At 40.8% G+C, this 19,146-nt stretch overlaps 1 protein-coding gene across 1 annotated transcript in view; it reads right to left on the bottom strand.

Annotated features, from left to right (window-relative positions):
- Window positions 1-19,146, bottom strand: part of exoc4 (exocyst complex component 4) — a 117,384-nt gene that overhangs the window by 39,570 nt on the left and 58,668 nt on the right. Inside the window, exons 12-13 of the mRNA XM_073480568.1 lie at window positions 2,919-3,021; window positions 2,115-2,231 (exon numbers count right to left, since the gene is read on the bottom strand). Of these exons, the coding sequence (XP_073336669.1) occupies window positions 2,115-2,231; window positions 2,919-3,021 (220 nt within the window). The remainder of the gene's footprint in view (window positions 1-2,114; window positions 2,232-2,918; window positions 3,022-19,146) is intronic.

Genomic DNA, 19,146 nt, shown 5'->3' with positions numbered 1-19,146 from the left:
CATAAAAAGGTGTCACAGCCCTTTATCCAAAGCTCTCAAGACAACTAAATGAATAAAAACAACGCAATGAAGAAAAGAGTCTCTCATAACAGTGACACAGTAGATGAAGGCCATGAAAGAAAGCAGTGGGAAGGCTCTCAAATTGGAGACCAAAAACACAACTACGCACAGGTAGCAAAACAGACCCACATGAATACAAATACACACATGAAAAAGTACGAAAAACACACACGAATGCCATCCTGACCCTCGAATGTGAATGGCAGGAGAAGAAGAGCGGAAGGCTCTTTTATTTAGCCCAATTAAAAAGGCAAAAAGCCCAAACAAAAGGAGTGTTTTATTGCACTCCTCACTATCAGCAGAAAGGCTCATTAGCCACAGCAGCATAATTAGCAAGATGCTGCACTCCTCGTTAAGGAGGGGCCCGAGCCGTAAACAAACCCCGCTGAACTCCAAACGCCCACGGTCTCTCTCTCTGTAATGATCTGCCACCGCTGTTCCCTCCCTGTGAGAGAACCAGGCACACAGACGGGAAGGCTCTGACAGAAGCAAACACACACACTGACACACACATATCCAAGGAATGCCACACAAACACCCACAGCACAAACAAAACTACCTCTCTGGGACACTGTCTTCCTTGACAACCGCGTGGACAAAGACAAACGCACACACATCACACACAGACCTGTCAAAAAAATATGTGTGCGTGAGAAACGTACTCTTTTACAATACTGTCGACACGGAGAGCCATACTCCACCAAACATCAGAATATCTGACAGCTGAGACATAGAAAAATCCTGCCAACTGTCTGGATCTTGACTTTGGCACTGCTGTAATCTTCAACCTGCCATGAGCCTGTTTTGAATAGGAAAGGCTGCCAAAATCAGCAAGATGAGCCTGTGGTTAAATGTGGTGCAGTTAATGAGGCAGTCACTATCAGTTAATTTTTTGGTTAACATTTCCAGTTCATAGATTAGTTTTAATTTGGACTGTTTCTCTGAAAAAATAAATAAATAAATAAAATTAATTTTTAGCAGCACAAATGAAATTCCATTTTATCTCTGTTGTACTGCAGTGGCAGAATAAATTTGTAGAGGTAGATATCTCAAAACATCACGACTCAAAAAACAACATCTGCTTTGCAAAATACCATTAGAAGTAAGGCAGGAAATGTTTTTTATGTGAGTGAATCGACAATTTTCAAGGGAACTAGTGAAAGAAATAGCTCTAACAAGGACACATACATAGACAAATGTATACTGAAAAGGTCCAGTGTGTAGGATTTAGGGGTATATATTGGCAGAAATGAAATATATAATATTCATAAATATGTTTTCATTTGTGTATAATCACCTGAAACTAAGAACCTTTGTTTTTTCTTTACCTTAGAGTGAGCCCTTTATATCTACAGAGGGAGTGAGTACTCTTTCATGGAGTCTGCCATGTTTCTACAGTAGCCCACACCAGACAATCCAAGCACTGGTTCTGGAGAGGGACTTCCATGTTTTTCTTTTTACCGGGCACTGTAGGGGAGGGTAAGACCAGAGGAAAGACAAGCACATCCTTGCTGCTTGTGTGGTCATGCAGTGATACACTCATGGTGTGTGTGTCATGTATGGCTGCAGAGTGAATTTGAGCCAAAAACCCTCTACTTCTCTGGCTAGTTCAGCCATCGTAATCACAGACTTGCTTTCTGTAGAAAACGGCCCTAGGAGGCAGTGAGTGGTAGATACAAGAGTTGGTGCGTAAGTGTGTGTGTGTGTATATAACCACCAGTTAGCAACGGCTATAAACTCAAAGATCAAGCACTATTTCAACTGCAATTATGATCTTGTGAGATAGATGGCAGGGTGGGTATGATGATCTGAGAGTGAAACAGAGAGGGCCAAAGTGTTCGTGTGTCTAAGTGTGTGTGCCCCTGAACCAACTGAGATCACAGGGAAGGTGGTGATTGTACTCAAGAGAGCCCTCCTCCATTGGGCAGGGATACAAAGGGGAAACGGTGCCGAACAAACAGGTTGTTTGTTTTCTAACTGCATACAGTACGATGTGTATTTTGTCCTACACAGTGTTTTGAGAATATACAGTAGATGTTGATGATGTTCCTCACCTGCAGCAGGGGTCTCTGGACTCCCAGGACCTTCATGGTATCAGCGCTGGCAAGGATCTTCAATGGGTCAGCTGCCTTACTCACTGACTCAATTTCCTTGTTGATCTCTGTTCGCACCTAACAGTTTGAAGAAAAGTTGTCATATCTGAGTCACATTAAAAGAATAAAGCTAGAATATTTTTTTTGTGTGTGTATTTTTCTATTTTTCAATGTGTTTTTGAATTGATTTAACAATTATTTTTTTAAAATGCGTAAACAAAAGTCAACACAGTTCAAAGCAATTTCTAATATTTTGTGTAAAAAATTCTGGATAAAACACATTGTTAAAACAAATAAATAGTTGTACTGTCTAAACGCTTCACACTAAAGAAGCTTTAAAACCAAAGAAATCAGCACATGAAGAGATGAGAAAGAGGTGTTTAAAATTATGCAGAAATATTTTACCAGCACTATGCCATTGTGTTAATTCATTATATCGTTTTTGAGAGTCATTTATTTTTATTTTATAAAGAATTGTGCTGTACAGTACAACATTTAGGCTAATTGACTTTCAAGACTACAAGCCCAATAATTGCATCAGTGGAAATGTTCTAATCTAATATAACAGGAAAGGTTCCAGCTATTAAATAACACAAACAGACTGTGACTTGTTACTTAGTGTTACCAGTATCTCACAGCTGAGATTTTTATTATGAAAAATGTTTTTTTCTGGGAAAGTTCCAGCGTTCAACTAAAGCATCGCTGTGAGTGCTGGTATGCTTCTCTGTCAGACAGTATAAAAGGCATACATTTCATTTCACTAACCTGGTTGAGGAAGAGGTCATTGATGTAGTAAGTGAGGAAGGCTCGGAGCTGGCACTGCTTGGCCTGGCCTGGCCCCATGTTCATCTCTATCTCCTGAATGAACCTGTGCAGAACAGTCAAGATAAACAAACATTAGCACAGCTAGGACTTAACCCCACCTGTGAACGGAGGCTAATTCACCACCAAAGTGTTTGAAACATTATCACAGGAGCAATGAGACACAGGCTTGTGACCAGCAACACAGTCACTTTGCATCAGTGAGTCCAACATCGACTGGGAGGGTAAAATCTGCCATGGGAAGTCATTTTGGAAAGCTTTGTGACTCTCAAGGCGCCTTTGAGCAAGATAGTTAACCCAAAAGGGCTCCAGTGGAGCTGCTTGGGGCCATTAGTGCAAGACTTTAGTTATACCAGGCAACTCTCAGATGTGACTGTGTGCAACAGTACTGAAAGTGTAGAGAAAACCTAATGATTTAATACAATTTAAGCTTCAAATACAGAAGCTATTTACAGCACTTATGATATAAAACAATCAGAGCTTAACTATGCATGCCCCCTGATTTCTCCCAGAAAGCTGGATCCTGGTTGGTCAGATAGGGTCAGACAGTAATGTATGGGTTGGTGGAGGCACATGCACACCTCGTTTGTCAGGGAATCATTGGTCACTGGCCTAGTCTCACACACACCACAGGGCAAAACATGCAAGAGTGAGTGCTTCCTCAAGCGCTCAGCACATATAAATGCACAAATAAATCAAACTCGTCATAAAAGAATTCTTTGACCTACAAGACTTGTAATATATATGACCCTAACTTAAGAAAAGCGAGAGACTGACAGTAAGAGTACAAAGAAAAATGTTTTATGTGAGAAAATCATGAAAAAGGGTGGACAGAAACTACAAATAAATCCAGAGTGAGGCTACAAAGATGACTCTAGATGGTGATTTGGATGGACAAAGCCATTTGTAAAAAGCAGGAGAAAACTCCATTGCTTGGAAACAGGGAGTCGGAACCAAGAGGCGGCAGCACTGCAGACAACCAGGGGTACACAGTCTATGCAGGGACTATAGATCAGTGGATGTCGATGATTGATTAGCTTAAGTTAAGCATGCTTAAACATACAAACAGGTGCATGCACAGGCACACATAAAAACACACGGAGCACAAGCTGCAAGATCACACTACTCAGCATATGTACCCAATTAGTCAGCAAGAGTGTGTGCGTGCGTGTGCATGGGTTCGTGCATACTTGTGTTTCTGAGTGAGCAAGAGAAAGACAGAGTGAGCGAGGAAACTAAACCTATTCTAAATCCTTCATTGATCCCCGCTGACACTCCACCACAACAGAAAGTTAAGTAGGAGAAACTCTTCTGTGGCCTCATTAAAACCGTCAAGCTTGCAAAACAATGGGGGCCAGATATACAGCTTTTGTGCATAAATATGTAGAGAGCACAACTTAAACGCTCCTCCTTTACAAGAAAAATAAAATTTCTGCTGACAACTTCATTTCCAAGAATCGATCTTAGGACAAAAGTTGCCAGTTTAAGCGTGCATCGTGTTGTTCTGAGATCCATCTCGAGCTGTCATTATTGTCATTGTTTCAATACAAGTGTCAAGATGATGGATCTTCAAGTTAGCGTGTGTGAGCAGATGGATTTTTGTAGGCAGGGGTGATAACGTTTGAGTAATGTTGCAGGGACGAGGCAGTAAAACGGCTTTGTGTATCCAGACGGCCATCTGGAGCCGAGCCTCAGGCCGCTTCACAAGGATACGGAGCCCATGGGTGTTGCAAGGGAAGTTTAGCCGCAGTAACCGGACTAAAAGCACTGTCGAGGCACGTGTCCCCTAAGTGTTCACATTAAGAGTATAAGTTTACTGAGCAAGACACAAACATGCATTAAACAGAATGTTTTGTGACAAGACTCAAGAAATAATTTGGAATATAAAGTCGTGAGGAGGGAGAAAATGCAAATGGATAAATAACACGGGGCAGAGCAGAGCGGAGCTTAAACATTTCCAAATGGATCCAGAAAAGAAATTCTCTCTCAGCTCATTATCACCACAACCGCATCCTCAAAATGTCTACCTCGCTGACATACTGCATGGAGAAAAACAGCTTCTGGTGAAGATGATGCTGATGATAACAAATGACACCAAACAAGTTAATGTACACACGCAGTCAAAAGCCATCAAGTTCTCTCAACTGCAAATGAATCACAAAAACTCAGAAGAGCGCTATCTTTGCAGGCAGTACAAGGCCATTTGCAGAAACCCGTACTCGGAGCCAAACCTCCTACACAGAAACATGGTGAGACAGCCTGACCTCTCACCGAAAAATGACAGCTAGACTCATTTGATGTCTCGGGGCTACAACTGAGCTTGACTTTACATTGCTCTAAATTGACATCATTTCACCAGTTATCATGAGCTACTGCTCGATATTTCAGAGAAGAGACCAGGCTTCTCTGGCTGGAGTTCCTCTATATTACCAAAAAGTTATTTTCTTTGAGCACGTCTCTTTGCATTTGCAAAAGCCGGTAACATCTTTCAAGTGCTGTTTTTTGTTGCTGGATTAAATGTCCCTGTACAGTAGTAAAGGCTTTACCCACTTCACTTTATACTACATAAAAGCCAATCTAATGGTAGAAAAATCCATAAATTGCATGCATGCTTCCTTAAATAGCCTTCATTTACTTGAAAAAACACCACTCATTTGAAGAATGCTTTCAATCCTTTCAGAACCACAAGAATTCACTAATTGTGTCCGCTTCAGCTTATGAGGCTGTTATAATTGGACGTGATGTGACATTAACAATGTCGGTTTCATTGCCAGGTGACAGCAAAACACACCAGTCAACCATATGGCAGCTGTACGTGGTGGAGGTGTCAGCCAAGTCGCTAAGGAGATGTGGTGGAGGCGCTGCAGAGACGCAGCAGCGACTACACTGTGTAGACTCGCCCCAGTGTGTGAAATCTTAATAACCTTAAATAATCTGCTTATCTACCCTCACACACACAGAACCTCCAGTTGGCCGAAAATTCCGTGGCAGACATTTATACAGACTGGCACGCAGGAAATGTTGTGATAGTAGGCGTCAGTTACAAGAAGAGAGTTAGAATTATATGTTTAAAAAGGACAAGAAGATCAAGAGGGAGTTTGTAACGCTGGTGCAAATTGATTTAGTGACTGCTACTGATCAGTTACAATAAATACATAAATAATCAGCTAATAAACAATGCTCAACGGTATTAAAGAAAAGCAGATGCTTGACATGATGGAGGTTTCGTCTAATTTGGGAAATGTTTTGGTTATCGATGTAATCGTTTAAGTATTTTTTCTAACATTTCTGCCCAATCTGTCTGTTGTTGTTCACCAGGTGCACAATATGGCTAGGGATGTGATATAAAAAGGTTAAAAAGGCATTTTTAATTTATTCTTGACTTTAATCCACTGACAAAACAAATCAAAATCAATCATATATAATTGGCAGATTAATCCATAATGACAAAGATTGCTAGTTGACACAGAAATGGTTAATCCTTCTAGGTTATTGACCTTTCGGATTAAAAAATAGACACAATTTACACTTTTTTTAAAAGGTTCTAATTTATGAAAGCATCTTTAGAAGATGACAGATTGTATAAAATTGGTGGTTAGGTATAACGTGTTTCTGAGTACCACTCTTCCTGTTGCTATGTCAAGGTTTTAGGGATTGATCCCCAGAAGATTGTTATTTTTCGAGGCTCAACAACTGCTCAGACAAGGCAGATACAAAATACAAAACAAATTAATTTGTCCATCTAGAAGACTATAGACTGACTTCACCTTTACTTGTCCATCCACTCACTACTAGTCTCACATGTGCCAGGAACTCATCACACACACTCTTAAATGAATATGCACAGTCACTCTTACGCACCCAGACTCATATTCAAATTCAGAGAGAGTTTGCCGTAGCATCTCTGTGCTCCCTTCAGGGTGCGTTGTCTCCACTGGAACCAACATAGCTGCACCAGTCCCACTCCAGTCCCCAGTTTCTTAGCAGCAACACTGCTGATGATTGCACTTGACAGCATGTAATTATCTGTCATTTGAAAACAGATGTCAGAGCCTTGGGTCTGGAGCTGGATAATTGTAGATGCCATGCCCTATGTGTATGTACATCAAGAAATAACTTTCCTAGATGGCATAATGTATTTATACCAACAGGGATTTAGCTAATGAGCGAACCCACTGCATCTTAATGGCTCTGATTATTCAGAGAAAGCCAAGGTTTGATTTTTTTTCAATAGCTGAAACAAATGAGAACAGACAGGCACAAAGATGTTTCATAGCAGCAGCTCGGAATTCGTTTCCCACTGGGAACTAAACCTAAGGTAACAAATGCTTCTTTAAATGGAAAGGGTTGGGATCCCATCATCCATCTCTATCTGCAGCGGCGGCGTAATGATGCCGAAAGAGGAATGGGATAAAGACAAAGATTTAAGAAAGACAGCAGAATAAGAGTGTGCTAAGATCGATTAGAGAGTCAGCATTTTTAAATCTCCCAGAATTCCCCCCAGGCACGAACCCATCAGCTATGGTGAATTCTGATTTCGCCGCCCAGAGAGGAAGGCTTGTTCTGTAAAGACCTGTCACACGCCAAGGACAGGACACGCGGAACCTCTGCCAACCGAGAGAGAAAGAGGGAGAGAGTGAGTGCAGTCTGTCTTTGTCACACGAACACACGCACGCACACACTCACACTCATAGACTGACATAAAAATGTAAAGCCACATGTCAATACATCAATACACCACATCCAATGACACTCGAAAGCACTTATCTATATGCGATTATTCTTACCCGCAGCACTACCCAGTCATTTCGGGACGATTCCAGAGTCATAAGAGGATTGTAATGGATGGTGACACTTTATGGCTTTTTATGGCACAACCAACGTTAGCTTTTATTCCAATGGATGAGACAATAACTGCTCTAACGGCAGCTTTTAATTGTTATCCAACTGCACATTCAATATTGATTCTCAGGGAATATTACACACTCCAATACACACTACTTACTTATTTCTACAGCGGTGTGAAATTAATGAAGTCACACCCGAGAATATAAAGACCTACTCAAGAGGTTTCAAAGCAAATGGTTTAGAACTGCATTAAAGAAGAAGAAAATTGAAAAGATGGATGAGGGAAAATGACATTTTGTACAACCAAAGGCTTGATCCAGAACACCTTTGTTAGCCACGAAATGTATTGCTTAAAAATATACTTCTCAGGTACATGTTTCAATTACCACCACCACCACTGGATGGCACTGTGTCAGCTTTTTCCACTTGCTCACACTGCAAGACCAGTTGACTGAAGTTTTTTTTTTCCCCAATCACAAACGGTTTTGAGGAAGAATTAAGATTCCAGTTGGTGTGTACCATCTGAAACCTGTACAGGATTTGCTGTATGTGTATGTGTGTGTGAGCAAGAAAGAGAAAGACAAAGACAAAGACACAAAGAAAGAGATGGGTGAATATATTGGGTTTTTTTCATGTGACAACACTGTGTGTGATTAAGTGTACGAGCGTGTTTTCATCAGTGCCTGGTGAAATGCATATGGTCTTCCCACACACCGCCTACGTCTGTGCCAGACTCCCTGCTGTTTATACCCTGCCCTTGCCCCTCATGCTGCATCACGTACGCTGAAGGCTTTCGGTGTGTTTGCACATGTGTGAGAGCATGTGTGTGTGTGGGTGTGTGTATGTGTGTGTGTGTGTGTGTGTGTGTGTGTGTGCGTGTGCGTGTGTTTGCAGGAGTAAGGGGGGCATGAGTGTGTGTTTGTTTAAGAGAACAAAAGAGAAAGAGAGGAAGGCGATGGGAAGGTGCAAAAATGCATTATGTAAATTATGGTGTGTGTGTGTGTGTGTGTGTGTGGTGTGTGTCCACATGCTTACAGCAGCAGGTGTAAATGGGCTTCATAATCAGGACCTTACCTTGGGAGAGCGAGGCTAATAGGATATAAAACAGAGGTCCATCCTGCTGTAACCGAACATAGACTCTGTATAGACCACAATGGATAACATACAGAATGGACTGTCACTGTGAGATAAACCATCAGTTATTTTCCCCCCCATTATTTCAACTTGACCTCAGCACACATAAAGAAAAAGAAGAGATCAGCAGTGCACATTTAAATGAAAAAGAAATATTTTTAGATCATTAGAGAAAGGCTTCCCGAAGGCTTTGCCAAAGCTCCCCAATTAAATAGAAACGTGGCTACAGACTTCAATTTTTGTGTGAGTTAGCACTTATAAAAGTGTTTTTGTAGGATGTGACAAGATACTTAAACAGGTTTCTACCAAAGACAGGTATAGAGGCATGAGCAAAATTAAACTTGTGATCCCGATATTAATCCAAAAGCTTCTGTCTTGAGATGAAATATCAGCACACTATTCCTTAAAGGATAAGCTCAGCCAAAAATGAAAATTCAGTCATTATCTACTCACCCTGAGGCTGATGGAAAGTCAGGTGAAGTTTTATACTCCACAAAAAAATTCTGGAGTTAAACAGCAAAACAACGTTGCAGCATTCTCACAACAACAACTGAAGTAGATGGGGACTGGTTTTAAAAAGTATACAAACAAATGAAAATTAAAACATAAAATAGCTCCATAGAGCTCGTCCTGCAAAATCCAAGTCACTAGAACCCCTGAGATCCCAAATTCATTTGGAAATTCACCCATTTCAGAAGGCATAAGCGCTTTTAGCTTAGCAGCGACAGCAAAGATTTAGGCTTGAAAAAGGGTGTAAATAACATATTTTCAAATCAATTTGGGATCCTGGGGCTTCCGAAAACTTGGATTATGCAAGTTGAGCTGTAGAGAGCCATTTAATGTTTAATTTTTTTTCTTCAGTTTTTACATTTTAAAACAAGTCCCCATCTACTTCAGATGTTCAGGAGAACACTGCAATGCTGTTTTGCTGTGAAGCTCCACAAATGTTTTGTGGACTACGAAACTTCACCCAACTTTCCATCTGCATAAGGGTGAGTAGATAATCCCTGAATTTTCATTTTTGTGGGAACTTTGTTGGACTATATGGATCCTCCTTAGGGACACCTGGGCCTCCTCAGTACTTAAAGTATAAAATCTAGCAAAAAAACATAAATTAGGTATGGCTATTCGAGTGGGATTTGGGTGAGTATTGATTGTAAGTTTTTGGAGCTGATTAATGAATTAGCGACCAGCCGAACTGGTTTATGAAATCATTGCTTGCGAAAAAGGCCTTCATCACAGAAACTTTGACACGTCATGCTACAGGTCCAAAAAAAACATTATTAATGATGGTCGGGTTCCATTTAGCAGCTTCCATCCTGGCATTGTGCATGCTGGCTCACTGCAACACAAACTGTCAAGGCTACACAGGAGCCACTGTTATTATGTATATACTGTTTTCATATTCATACTATACCGTGGTCAAATTGTGTGAAAAAGGCCTATTACAACCGGAGTTGTATATGAATGTAAGGCTTACAGCTGCAAATCTGCTAATCCCAGTAAAATCACTGTGGGTGCTGCCATCGTGTCCTCAGAGGGTTTTAGTACAAACAGCCAGAGAACAGTTTGTATCTTGGATGTTCTGCTGAGAGTTTGACTTGTTCAAATACAGAAATTAAAATGAAGATGTACAAAGTTACAGAAATACAGAAAGGCAGTATTAATATTTAAATCTCTCGTTTTTCCTCTACAGTAGACCTGTTGTCATTACAATACATCTACAGGACTGTAAAAATATTCATGAAAACAGACATGATCATGATCAAGAATGCTGTATGCACTTCACTATGCATTTAGTGAACATGTAGGCTCAGTATGTATTATAAGCAGAAATGCTCAAGCCAAGTCTGATGTATGAAAATGTGTGCGATGTTCATTAGTGGTTATCTGCGTGTGACAGAGGTAAGCAGGTGTATATTTCCTACAGATGTTCAGTCTGTGTGTGCGTGTGTGTGTGCATCCACACGTGTCTTGCTTGCATGCACATTTATGTCTGCACCTATTTCTGTCAGTGTGTGTGTGTGTCTGTATGTGTGTGTGTGTGTGTGTGTGTGTGTGTGTGTGTGTGTGTGTGTGTGTGTGTGTGTGTTGGCCTGTCGCAGTGTGGTGCAGACCAATTAAAACAGGGGAGATTGATGACCAGGGGCTCTGAGTAGTAGCAGCAGCAGCAGTAGCGGTAGCAGACAGCTGCTTCCTGCAGACAACAGGAAATGAGATGGCCTTGTTTAGCTGACGCTGCCAACACCAACACCACAGAGCCTCAAAGACAAATCACCACCTAAGCGCTGCTGCTGGCCTACTCCTCCATCTTCCTACGGCGCACTCTTCACCCTCCATCTCTTTATCTCTCTCTTACTCAACCCAAGACTATCTCTCTCGTCAGTCTTAGAGTGATGTAGTCAAGGTATATTCGGTTAATACAGTACAGATATGAAGTACTGATGTGCAAAGATAGATGCTGCCTTTATTATTAATCTTAAAACTGCCACATAAGGCATTCAGCCATCACCAGTTTGGTTGCAGGAATTCTCAACATGGATTTTTTTCCTGCCTATTTGGGAGCATTGGGGTTATTTGTGTCAACTCAAGTCCAGAGGTGATGTAAAAAAAAATCATGTAGTCAGTTCTGTCACGCTGAGGCATTATTATTATAGTAAATTCTATTTTAGTTGGCCTGCTCGGTGATAATAGCATGCCAGTGAATTTTAGTCTGAATCGTTGTCTACAGGCCATGTTTTAATTATTACACTCACAGTTGTTGGTGATGGATTTATCCAGCACTTGCAAAAATCCCCCACTCCGCTAAAACTTGGTTTCAAAGACACACACCTTCCCTGGCGCGTCGCCTAAGGCAAGGGAATCATAGCAGCAGGGGTACAAACCTGTCCGCTGCTGGTTCATTCCCATTCACATCAGCTTTTAAATCTTCACTGGACCACATCTTTTTATTTCTGAAGGTTTGTCACTGAAGTCTGAATTATATATAATGGGCTCTCTCCGCTGTCAGCCGAATGGTAAATACTAAGATTTTTTGGAATAAGAATGGACTCGCAGCTTTACTAATGAGTCTATAAATGGGTGGTGAAGATCAGTTATAATAAGGAAAAGCAGCATCAAACAGTGGAGACAATTACATGCTGCTTAATATGAAGCCCTAAATCATCTTATTGTTAAATGCTTTAAGATCTATCATTAATTAATCATTAATAGTTCAAAAAAGAAAGCAGTCGTATTATTTAAAAACCTGACGCATCTACCGTTGTATAAAGACTTGTTATTTCCATTTAAAATTAAGTATTGTGGAACGTAGAGCACATTTCCCATTCACTTTTAATGGTCGGCTAACTGTTGCAATTTTTTGTCTTCTCTTTTTTTACTATCCTATGAATGGAGAGGGGCTGTGGGAGGTTCATCTCGCTCACTGAGCCATTAAGACTACAGAGTGGCAAAGATGCCTCAATGTCACAATGGGAGGCTACTGGGCCTAAATTACTCCTATTGTGCACACTGTACAATGTCGATACAGACAGAGAGGCAGGTGACGGCACTGTTCATGGCTGCTCCCATGGTGTGTATGTGTGTGTGTGTCTGTGGGGTGCCTTTAAATGCCTATTTTCTTAATAACAGGCACCAATTGCTCAGTTCAGACACACAAACACACACACACACGCTAATCTCTAGTCAGATAGGCAGGTGCAGATAAATACTGTACCTCGTCTGATTTTACTCTGCTCAATGCTTAAGTATTTAAGTGTTCATCTCCTCCTTATAAAAACAAGTCTGATTAACAAGCCAAGCATTAAGTGGCCTCCCACAGGTGACATTTAAAGAAACAGGGGGAAGGGGACTGCTTTATTAAAGTAAGACAGGAAGTAAAAAAAAAAAAATACAAAGCTGATTGAGCAGAATACAGGAAGCAGGTCTTAATTAAACTTAAAGTGACTCCTATTCTGATACAAACAGTAACCACAACAGGGTGTCTTTACTTATGCAGTTTGGTCTAGTCCAAAAGAGGCCTGTCAAAACAAACGAAGGCCACAGAAATAAAGTGGTCTAAGACTGAACTCTGGTTTGGGCCCACAAACACAACTTATAAGGCTGGTCAAAGGTGGAATAAACTACCTGACACCACCAGGGAAACAGCTAATGAATAGAAAAAATATTACAAGTTAAAAGATTTTTTGTTGCATCTTTTTAATGTCCATCAGTCAAAAGAAATATGAAGTAAATGATGATATAATACATAAGGTGCAGGATTTTAATTTTGGTAATCCGTTGTTTTTAATGATTTAAAAGTCATTTTGTGAGATGCACAATTTGTGGCGCTAATTGTGGAAATTTAACATTCTACTTGTACAAACAGTGTTTGTTTCAGTTCGTAACTATTAAAGTGATGTTTTTATGTTTGAGGATTCTCTGAAGAATAGCCCAGTCAGGTGAAAAGAGATCCTAATAAATCAAAACTGCTTTAACATCTTACTTTTTTTCTTTAAGTCTTGGCACCCAGAGAAGTATCAAGGTGAACCCTTTCCTGTGTGCCTAACATTTCTCTCTATGAGTTACTTCTCAGTTTCAGCATGAGCTAAAGCACTTCAGGTCAAAAGATGAAGAATGAGAGGGAGGATGTGGGCCTAATTAAAGCAACTATCTACAGTACATTATGATATAGCTGCTGTAACACAGAGCCAGAGAGGAAAGAAACAAGTAAAAATATATTTGCCAGTGCTAAGCTGGCATTGGTTCATATTTTCTGCCTTTGGAAAAGTTTGCGCACACGTCCAACTTTTCAAGTAGTAAATTATAAAGTAGTATGAGGGCAACATGGGAGCCAAAATGACTAAATGAGCACTAGGTCCATCTTTTCTAACCTTCGTAAACACTGACACACAGACGCAAACATTATGTTCTTTTCTAATCAGAGTTGATGGTGATGATATAGTCTTTTTGAGCCAGTGAAGGACACTCATGGTTCAGTGAGTGACTCAGCAAGACTGAAATGGCAACTATCCCTGGGAGAGCTAAGTGTGAAAGCACTTTTCAATTCGCCCGAAAAACTACTGAGAAAAACACTTAACCTGTGCACAACACACAAAGTGCCAGCAGCAAAGATGGACATGAGGAGTCTATTTTGGCCCAGAGGGGAGAGTGAATGGAGAGTTGCCCTGAAGAAAACGGGCAAGTCGAGGTCAAAAGGATTGTTGTGAGGAAATGGTGATGGTTTTGATTTTTTTCTCCAAAACACAATGGCCACAGGTGAAGGAATGTGCTCCTGCTGGGTTATATATAAACGATTTTGCACCAATGACAGAAATAGTTTAATATAACATTCCCATTCAGATATGTGTGTTATATACTGTATTTTCCTCACACCTCCCAGCCAGCATAGTAAACCAGCACTACATAGTATCACAGACGTCAAAAGGTTGATGCATTCCTCCAAACAGGTTTCTACAGTACAGGAGCCGTTTCACATCACATTCTCCTCTGATTACAAAAACACTTTATATTTATCACCTCCTCTCCTTACTGTACGTCCGTTATCCCCCCCCCCGCCCTATCTCCCACCCTTCTTTTCGCCTTTTTCTCTCTCCTCCGCTGTCATCTCTGGTCTCTTATCCCCTGTAATGCTTCAGACTCTTCCCTCTCCCTCATCTTTCTCTCTCACCCCTATTTCCCCTAATTCCCCTGCCTCTCTCTATTTTTACCACTCCATTGCTGTTATCTCTCCGTGGCACCGTTTCAGTACACACACACACACCCTCCTCCCCTCCTTGCCAAACCTTTCCTCCATCCCTCTTCTCTCTCTCTCTCTCTCTTCGCCCTCCATTCCATTTAGACCTTTATGTTAGCATAGGACTTTCCATCCTGTGGCGTCCAGGTAGTAAATTGAAATGGTTCTGGGGGCTCCATTGAAGCCTGATTGAATTTAAAAAGAGAAAGTGCCATAAAGAGAACTAGTGGTGAGAGGTCTGTAATACACTGAAGGGCTCCCCAAGCTATGACAGCGTTGACAGGGCGAGGGGAGGAGTAGGAGGGCACAGGAGGTGAGGATGGGTGGAGAGGAGAGAGGTAAGAAATGGATGGAAGGAAGGGAGGAGTGAGGAAGGACAGAAAAAACACTGAAATGAACGAAGAGAAGAGGAAAAGAGTGACAGCAAGAGGATGAGAGGGTGTGAATTGTGTAAAACTCTTCATCGGCATGAAAACCAGCCTATTACCCGTCGCGCACAAGGAGATAGACAGAAACACAAAAACCCGCACAAGCACGCACCCTTGATAGTGACACCTCACAGAAATGCCTCAATCACAGTTTGCATGGCCTGGAGGGAGCGAGGTGACAGGTCTCATATTGGAGACGGCCAACAAAATGCAATTCCAGGAAGTCAGCTCTAGGGCTGCATGTCTATCATACCTACAGCTCTGATAATACTCCCACACATCACATTACACTGCTGAAATAGCCACCTCTCAGCATATAGGGCACACACATGAAAGTGGATAGACACCTCACGAGTATCTGCTCACACACACATCGCATGCAAGCCCTTCTGTATACATTACTGCCAGGGGAAATATGATGTTAGGGGTTAAATTATTCATCGATCCTTTCATAGCCTGTCCAAGCCTGCTTGTTGTAGTGTCATGTCTTGGTCTCTGCGTGAGTGTGTGTGTCCACTTGAAAGGGCTCTCGGGGGAGAGAGATAACCTTGAGCTGGCACTGACCTTTAACTTTGTGTGTTTCACTTTTAAAAGTGACAGGTGTGTGCGCAGAGGGGGGAGGCGATGTGAGAGCGGTGTGTTTTCATGTACACGGCCATATGGGCAAATACAATGCGTCCATAAAATATTTCAGGTGTCAGGATGACCAAAGGGAGGGGAGGGGAGGAGGGGAGAGGAGAGGAGACCCACTGAGCTATTTGCTGTCCACATCAGATAATAAATGGCAGAAATTTCAGCTGAGTGTTCTTTATTATTTATCAAAGCAGACAATAATTACATAATTAACTAATAAAGAAATAGATTGTTGGGCTGACAAAAAATGGATTGGACTACATTTAATTTTGAGAGCATGATAAAATCTGTGAGAGTCTATGATGGAAGTGGCAGCCCCACTGATCAGGGTCTGATAGGCACTGCTTAGTAAGGATTGGTTTGGAATTGATGCGAGAATGAAGGATGGCCTCAGAATCTAAATAAGGACCAACGCAGGAAGGAAATGCATGGTAACGTTACGGTTTGTTGTGAGGTGTTCCTCTGAGAGACACTCTACTCACTCCTGGGATGGGTCAGATTACTGGTGAGAGTGCAAGCGCTTGCAAGATTAGATTGTGAGGATTCAGGTGATTGACTTTGTGGGATTTCCCGTCTTTGATGACACAGGTTTACTGCTTTGTTAACAGTATTACAGCTACAATGATTAGTTGATTAATTGATTAGCCGACTGAAATAAAACAAGCTGCCAGTGTTTTGAATAATCGTTGGATAGTTGCAGTCATTTTTCAAGCAAAAATGTCAAACATTTGCTGGTTCCAGCTTCTGAAATGTGAGGATTTGCTGCTTTTCTTTGTCATTTATGATAGTAAATGAAGCGTCCTGGGGGTTTTGGACTGTCGGATGGACAAAAATCTTCTAGCTTTGTAAAATTTTGATGAGAATTATTTTTTTTTACATTTTTTTTTTTTACCATTATTTTTTAATACATTTCACAGACTAAACCATTAATTAGGTAATCATACATTATGTTGTGCAAAAAAAAATCATAACAGACAAAATATTCACCGATACTGATATCAGCTGGGCTCTGCAAAATATATCCACACCACTGCTGTCATATTATTTCATTCACAACAGCTCTTTACATTTAAGGTTGTTGTGACTGTCCAACTGTTTCTGTCTGTACAGACACTAGGAAGCGCTGCACTCATGTCGCCTATCTTCCCGACTTCCAATACCATTGATTTGTTAAAAACAGCATATTGTCAAGCACTGTAACTTATCGGCAGTAAAATCAAATTATTCTTGGAGGAAATTTTGCGATCACCCAGCCGTAATATGAGGAAAAACCCAGAAATAGACAGAACGTCAGCGTCTCAATCCAGAAAACAAAAATATTGGGGATGTGTTTCCCACTTGTACCAGTTTACAGTCATCGCCTCAGCCTACTACATTGTTGGCATGAAATATTGAAAATCCTGATTTGCTACAACAGATTTGCATTTGTTGCTTCTTCACACACACACACACACACACACACACACACACACACACACACACACACACACACACACAGAGGAATCTATGCATCTACTTTAGTGGCTGTAACATGACACCAGGGAGAGTGTGAGGCGTGCTATCCCCATTTGGCTCTTCAACAAGCATGTCAGTGTCAGTCTACATGTACGTTGTCATCTTGATCAGTTCCTATGAATAATATTGTATGTCTTGCTGTCTGTAGCACATGTGAGAAGAGCTTCGTCGGAAAATATATGTCTTTATGGAGGCTGCACAGGTAGAGGGAGAAGGAAAACTTTGATCTGGCATGAGCAATTATTCTCCTAAAGCCGAAAAGCACATACTGTATATCAAGAGATGCAGAAGGTCTTCATGCTAATTCATGTTCTTTTTAATAAACCTTTACATTTGCAGAGACTTTGGATGAGACATCTCTTTCTTTGTAGCTTTGAAAATGTATACCAGAATCTAAAAAAGGAGTGCTGTACTTCCATTTAACATTTACATGACATTTCTACGATTATGTTTTCAACGATAAAATCCATTATTAAACTAAAAGCTGTAGTCTGAGTTTTCAGTAATTACAGGAATATTTAATCTTCTGTTTTTCTTGCAGGGGGGCCGAGGCTAGCAGTAAGTGGCACGGTTAGAGAAGAGGGACAGAGGAATAAAGAGGGGAGTCAGAGGAACAAGGAGAGATGGAGAGACAAGAAAAGAGGATTAGGCATGAGGAGTCATAATAATCAGTACACAGCCTACAGCTATAGACAGACTAGAGAGGCCGAGAGATAAAAAAGAAAGAAAGAAATTGAAAGGCAGAGAGTGAGATGTATAAAACCAGTGCTTAACAACAGCCGGGCCAAAGTTCTGCGGCAGATAGTGAGATGACCTGCAAAGAACATTTGTATATGGCCGTGTGTCAATAGATAGTCTGAATTAAAGTAAGCTGTATCGGGCGACAGTGACAGTTTCTGATTAAACTGAAATTGTACTTGAAACACTGTGATATGATATAAAACTGAATATCTTTTGGTTTCAAAGTTTTATTTGGACAAAACATTTCATCCCATTAGGATTTAGGAGATCTTAATGGTCATTTTTCATTATTTTCATTACATTTTGGAGACCAGTTCGACGGTCCTATCAATCAAAATATGAGGTTTTATAATTGTGGACACAGACATTTTTTCAACTCGCTGCTGTTGCAAAGATGTCGGATCATTTCCGTTTTCCTCAAAGCCTTGAACCTACCAACAACACAGGAAACACTGCATTTGTTTTCTCCATGAAAAACAGATCAACACTTTGGAGATAACAAAGAACAAAGTATGTTCACTGAAAAGTTATAGTAAAACTGTCTCAATTCTATACAGAGTAGTAGGCCAACATAGTTTGAGTAATGCTTTGTGCAAACAAATAACTACAGCAGGGGTTGGTGTCAGGGAGCAGGGGATGAAAAAAAACATGAGGAGAAAAAGTGTTAGTTTATTCATTCATTTAGTCTATAATGGAGGCATGAAAGCACATAGGGTTGTACTGTAAATTGAGCCTTTACTTTTTCAGGAGACTTGTCCCCGGCGGCAGACAAAATTGCACAGTGAAAGTGGGCTTATGTGGAGCCAATCAAAACACAGATGGTGTTAATATTCTATAGCAATTACATTGTGCAATTAACATTTACTTTGTAATGATAAGTTAAAGCAAAAAAGCAGTTTCCAGTTTAATCTACAAGTAAAAGCCATTCTATTCTCTCCAGCAGCCCTACCTTTCGTTGTATCTATAGTAAAATGTAAAGACCACTGGAAAAACAACAACCACAACCTTGCTCAGTCATACTCCAAATATGAAAGCTCTCAGTCTGAAAAAGGCAGGTCGGTAGTGTTATCCAGTCTTCCTTAGACCAACTCGACTCAATGGACTTACTCTTAACAATTTTTATTCAGTCTTTTAGACT

Source organism: Pagrus major, chromosome 14 (assembly GCF_040436345.1).
Source record: "Pagrus major chromosome 14, Pma_NU_1.0".
NCBI lineage: Eukaryota > Metazoa > Chordata > Actinopteri > Spariformes > Sparidae > Pagrus > Pagrus major.
Note: the sequence above shows the minus strand (reverse complement) of the source record. Positions and strands in the feature narration are given on the sequence as shown.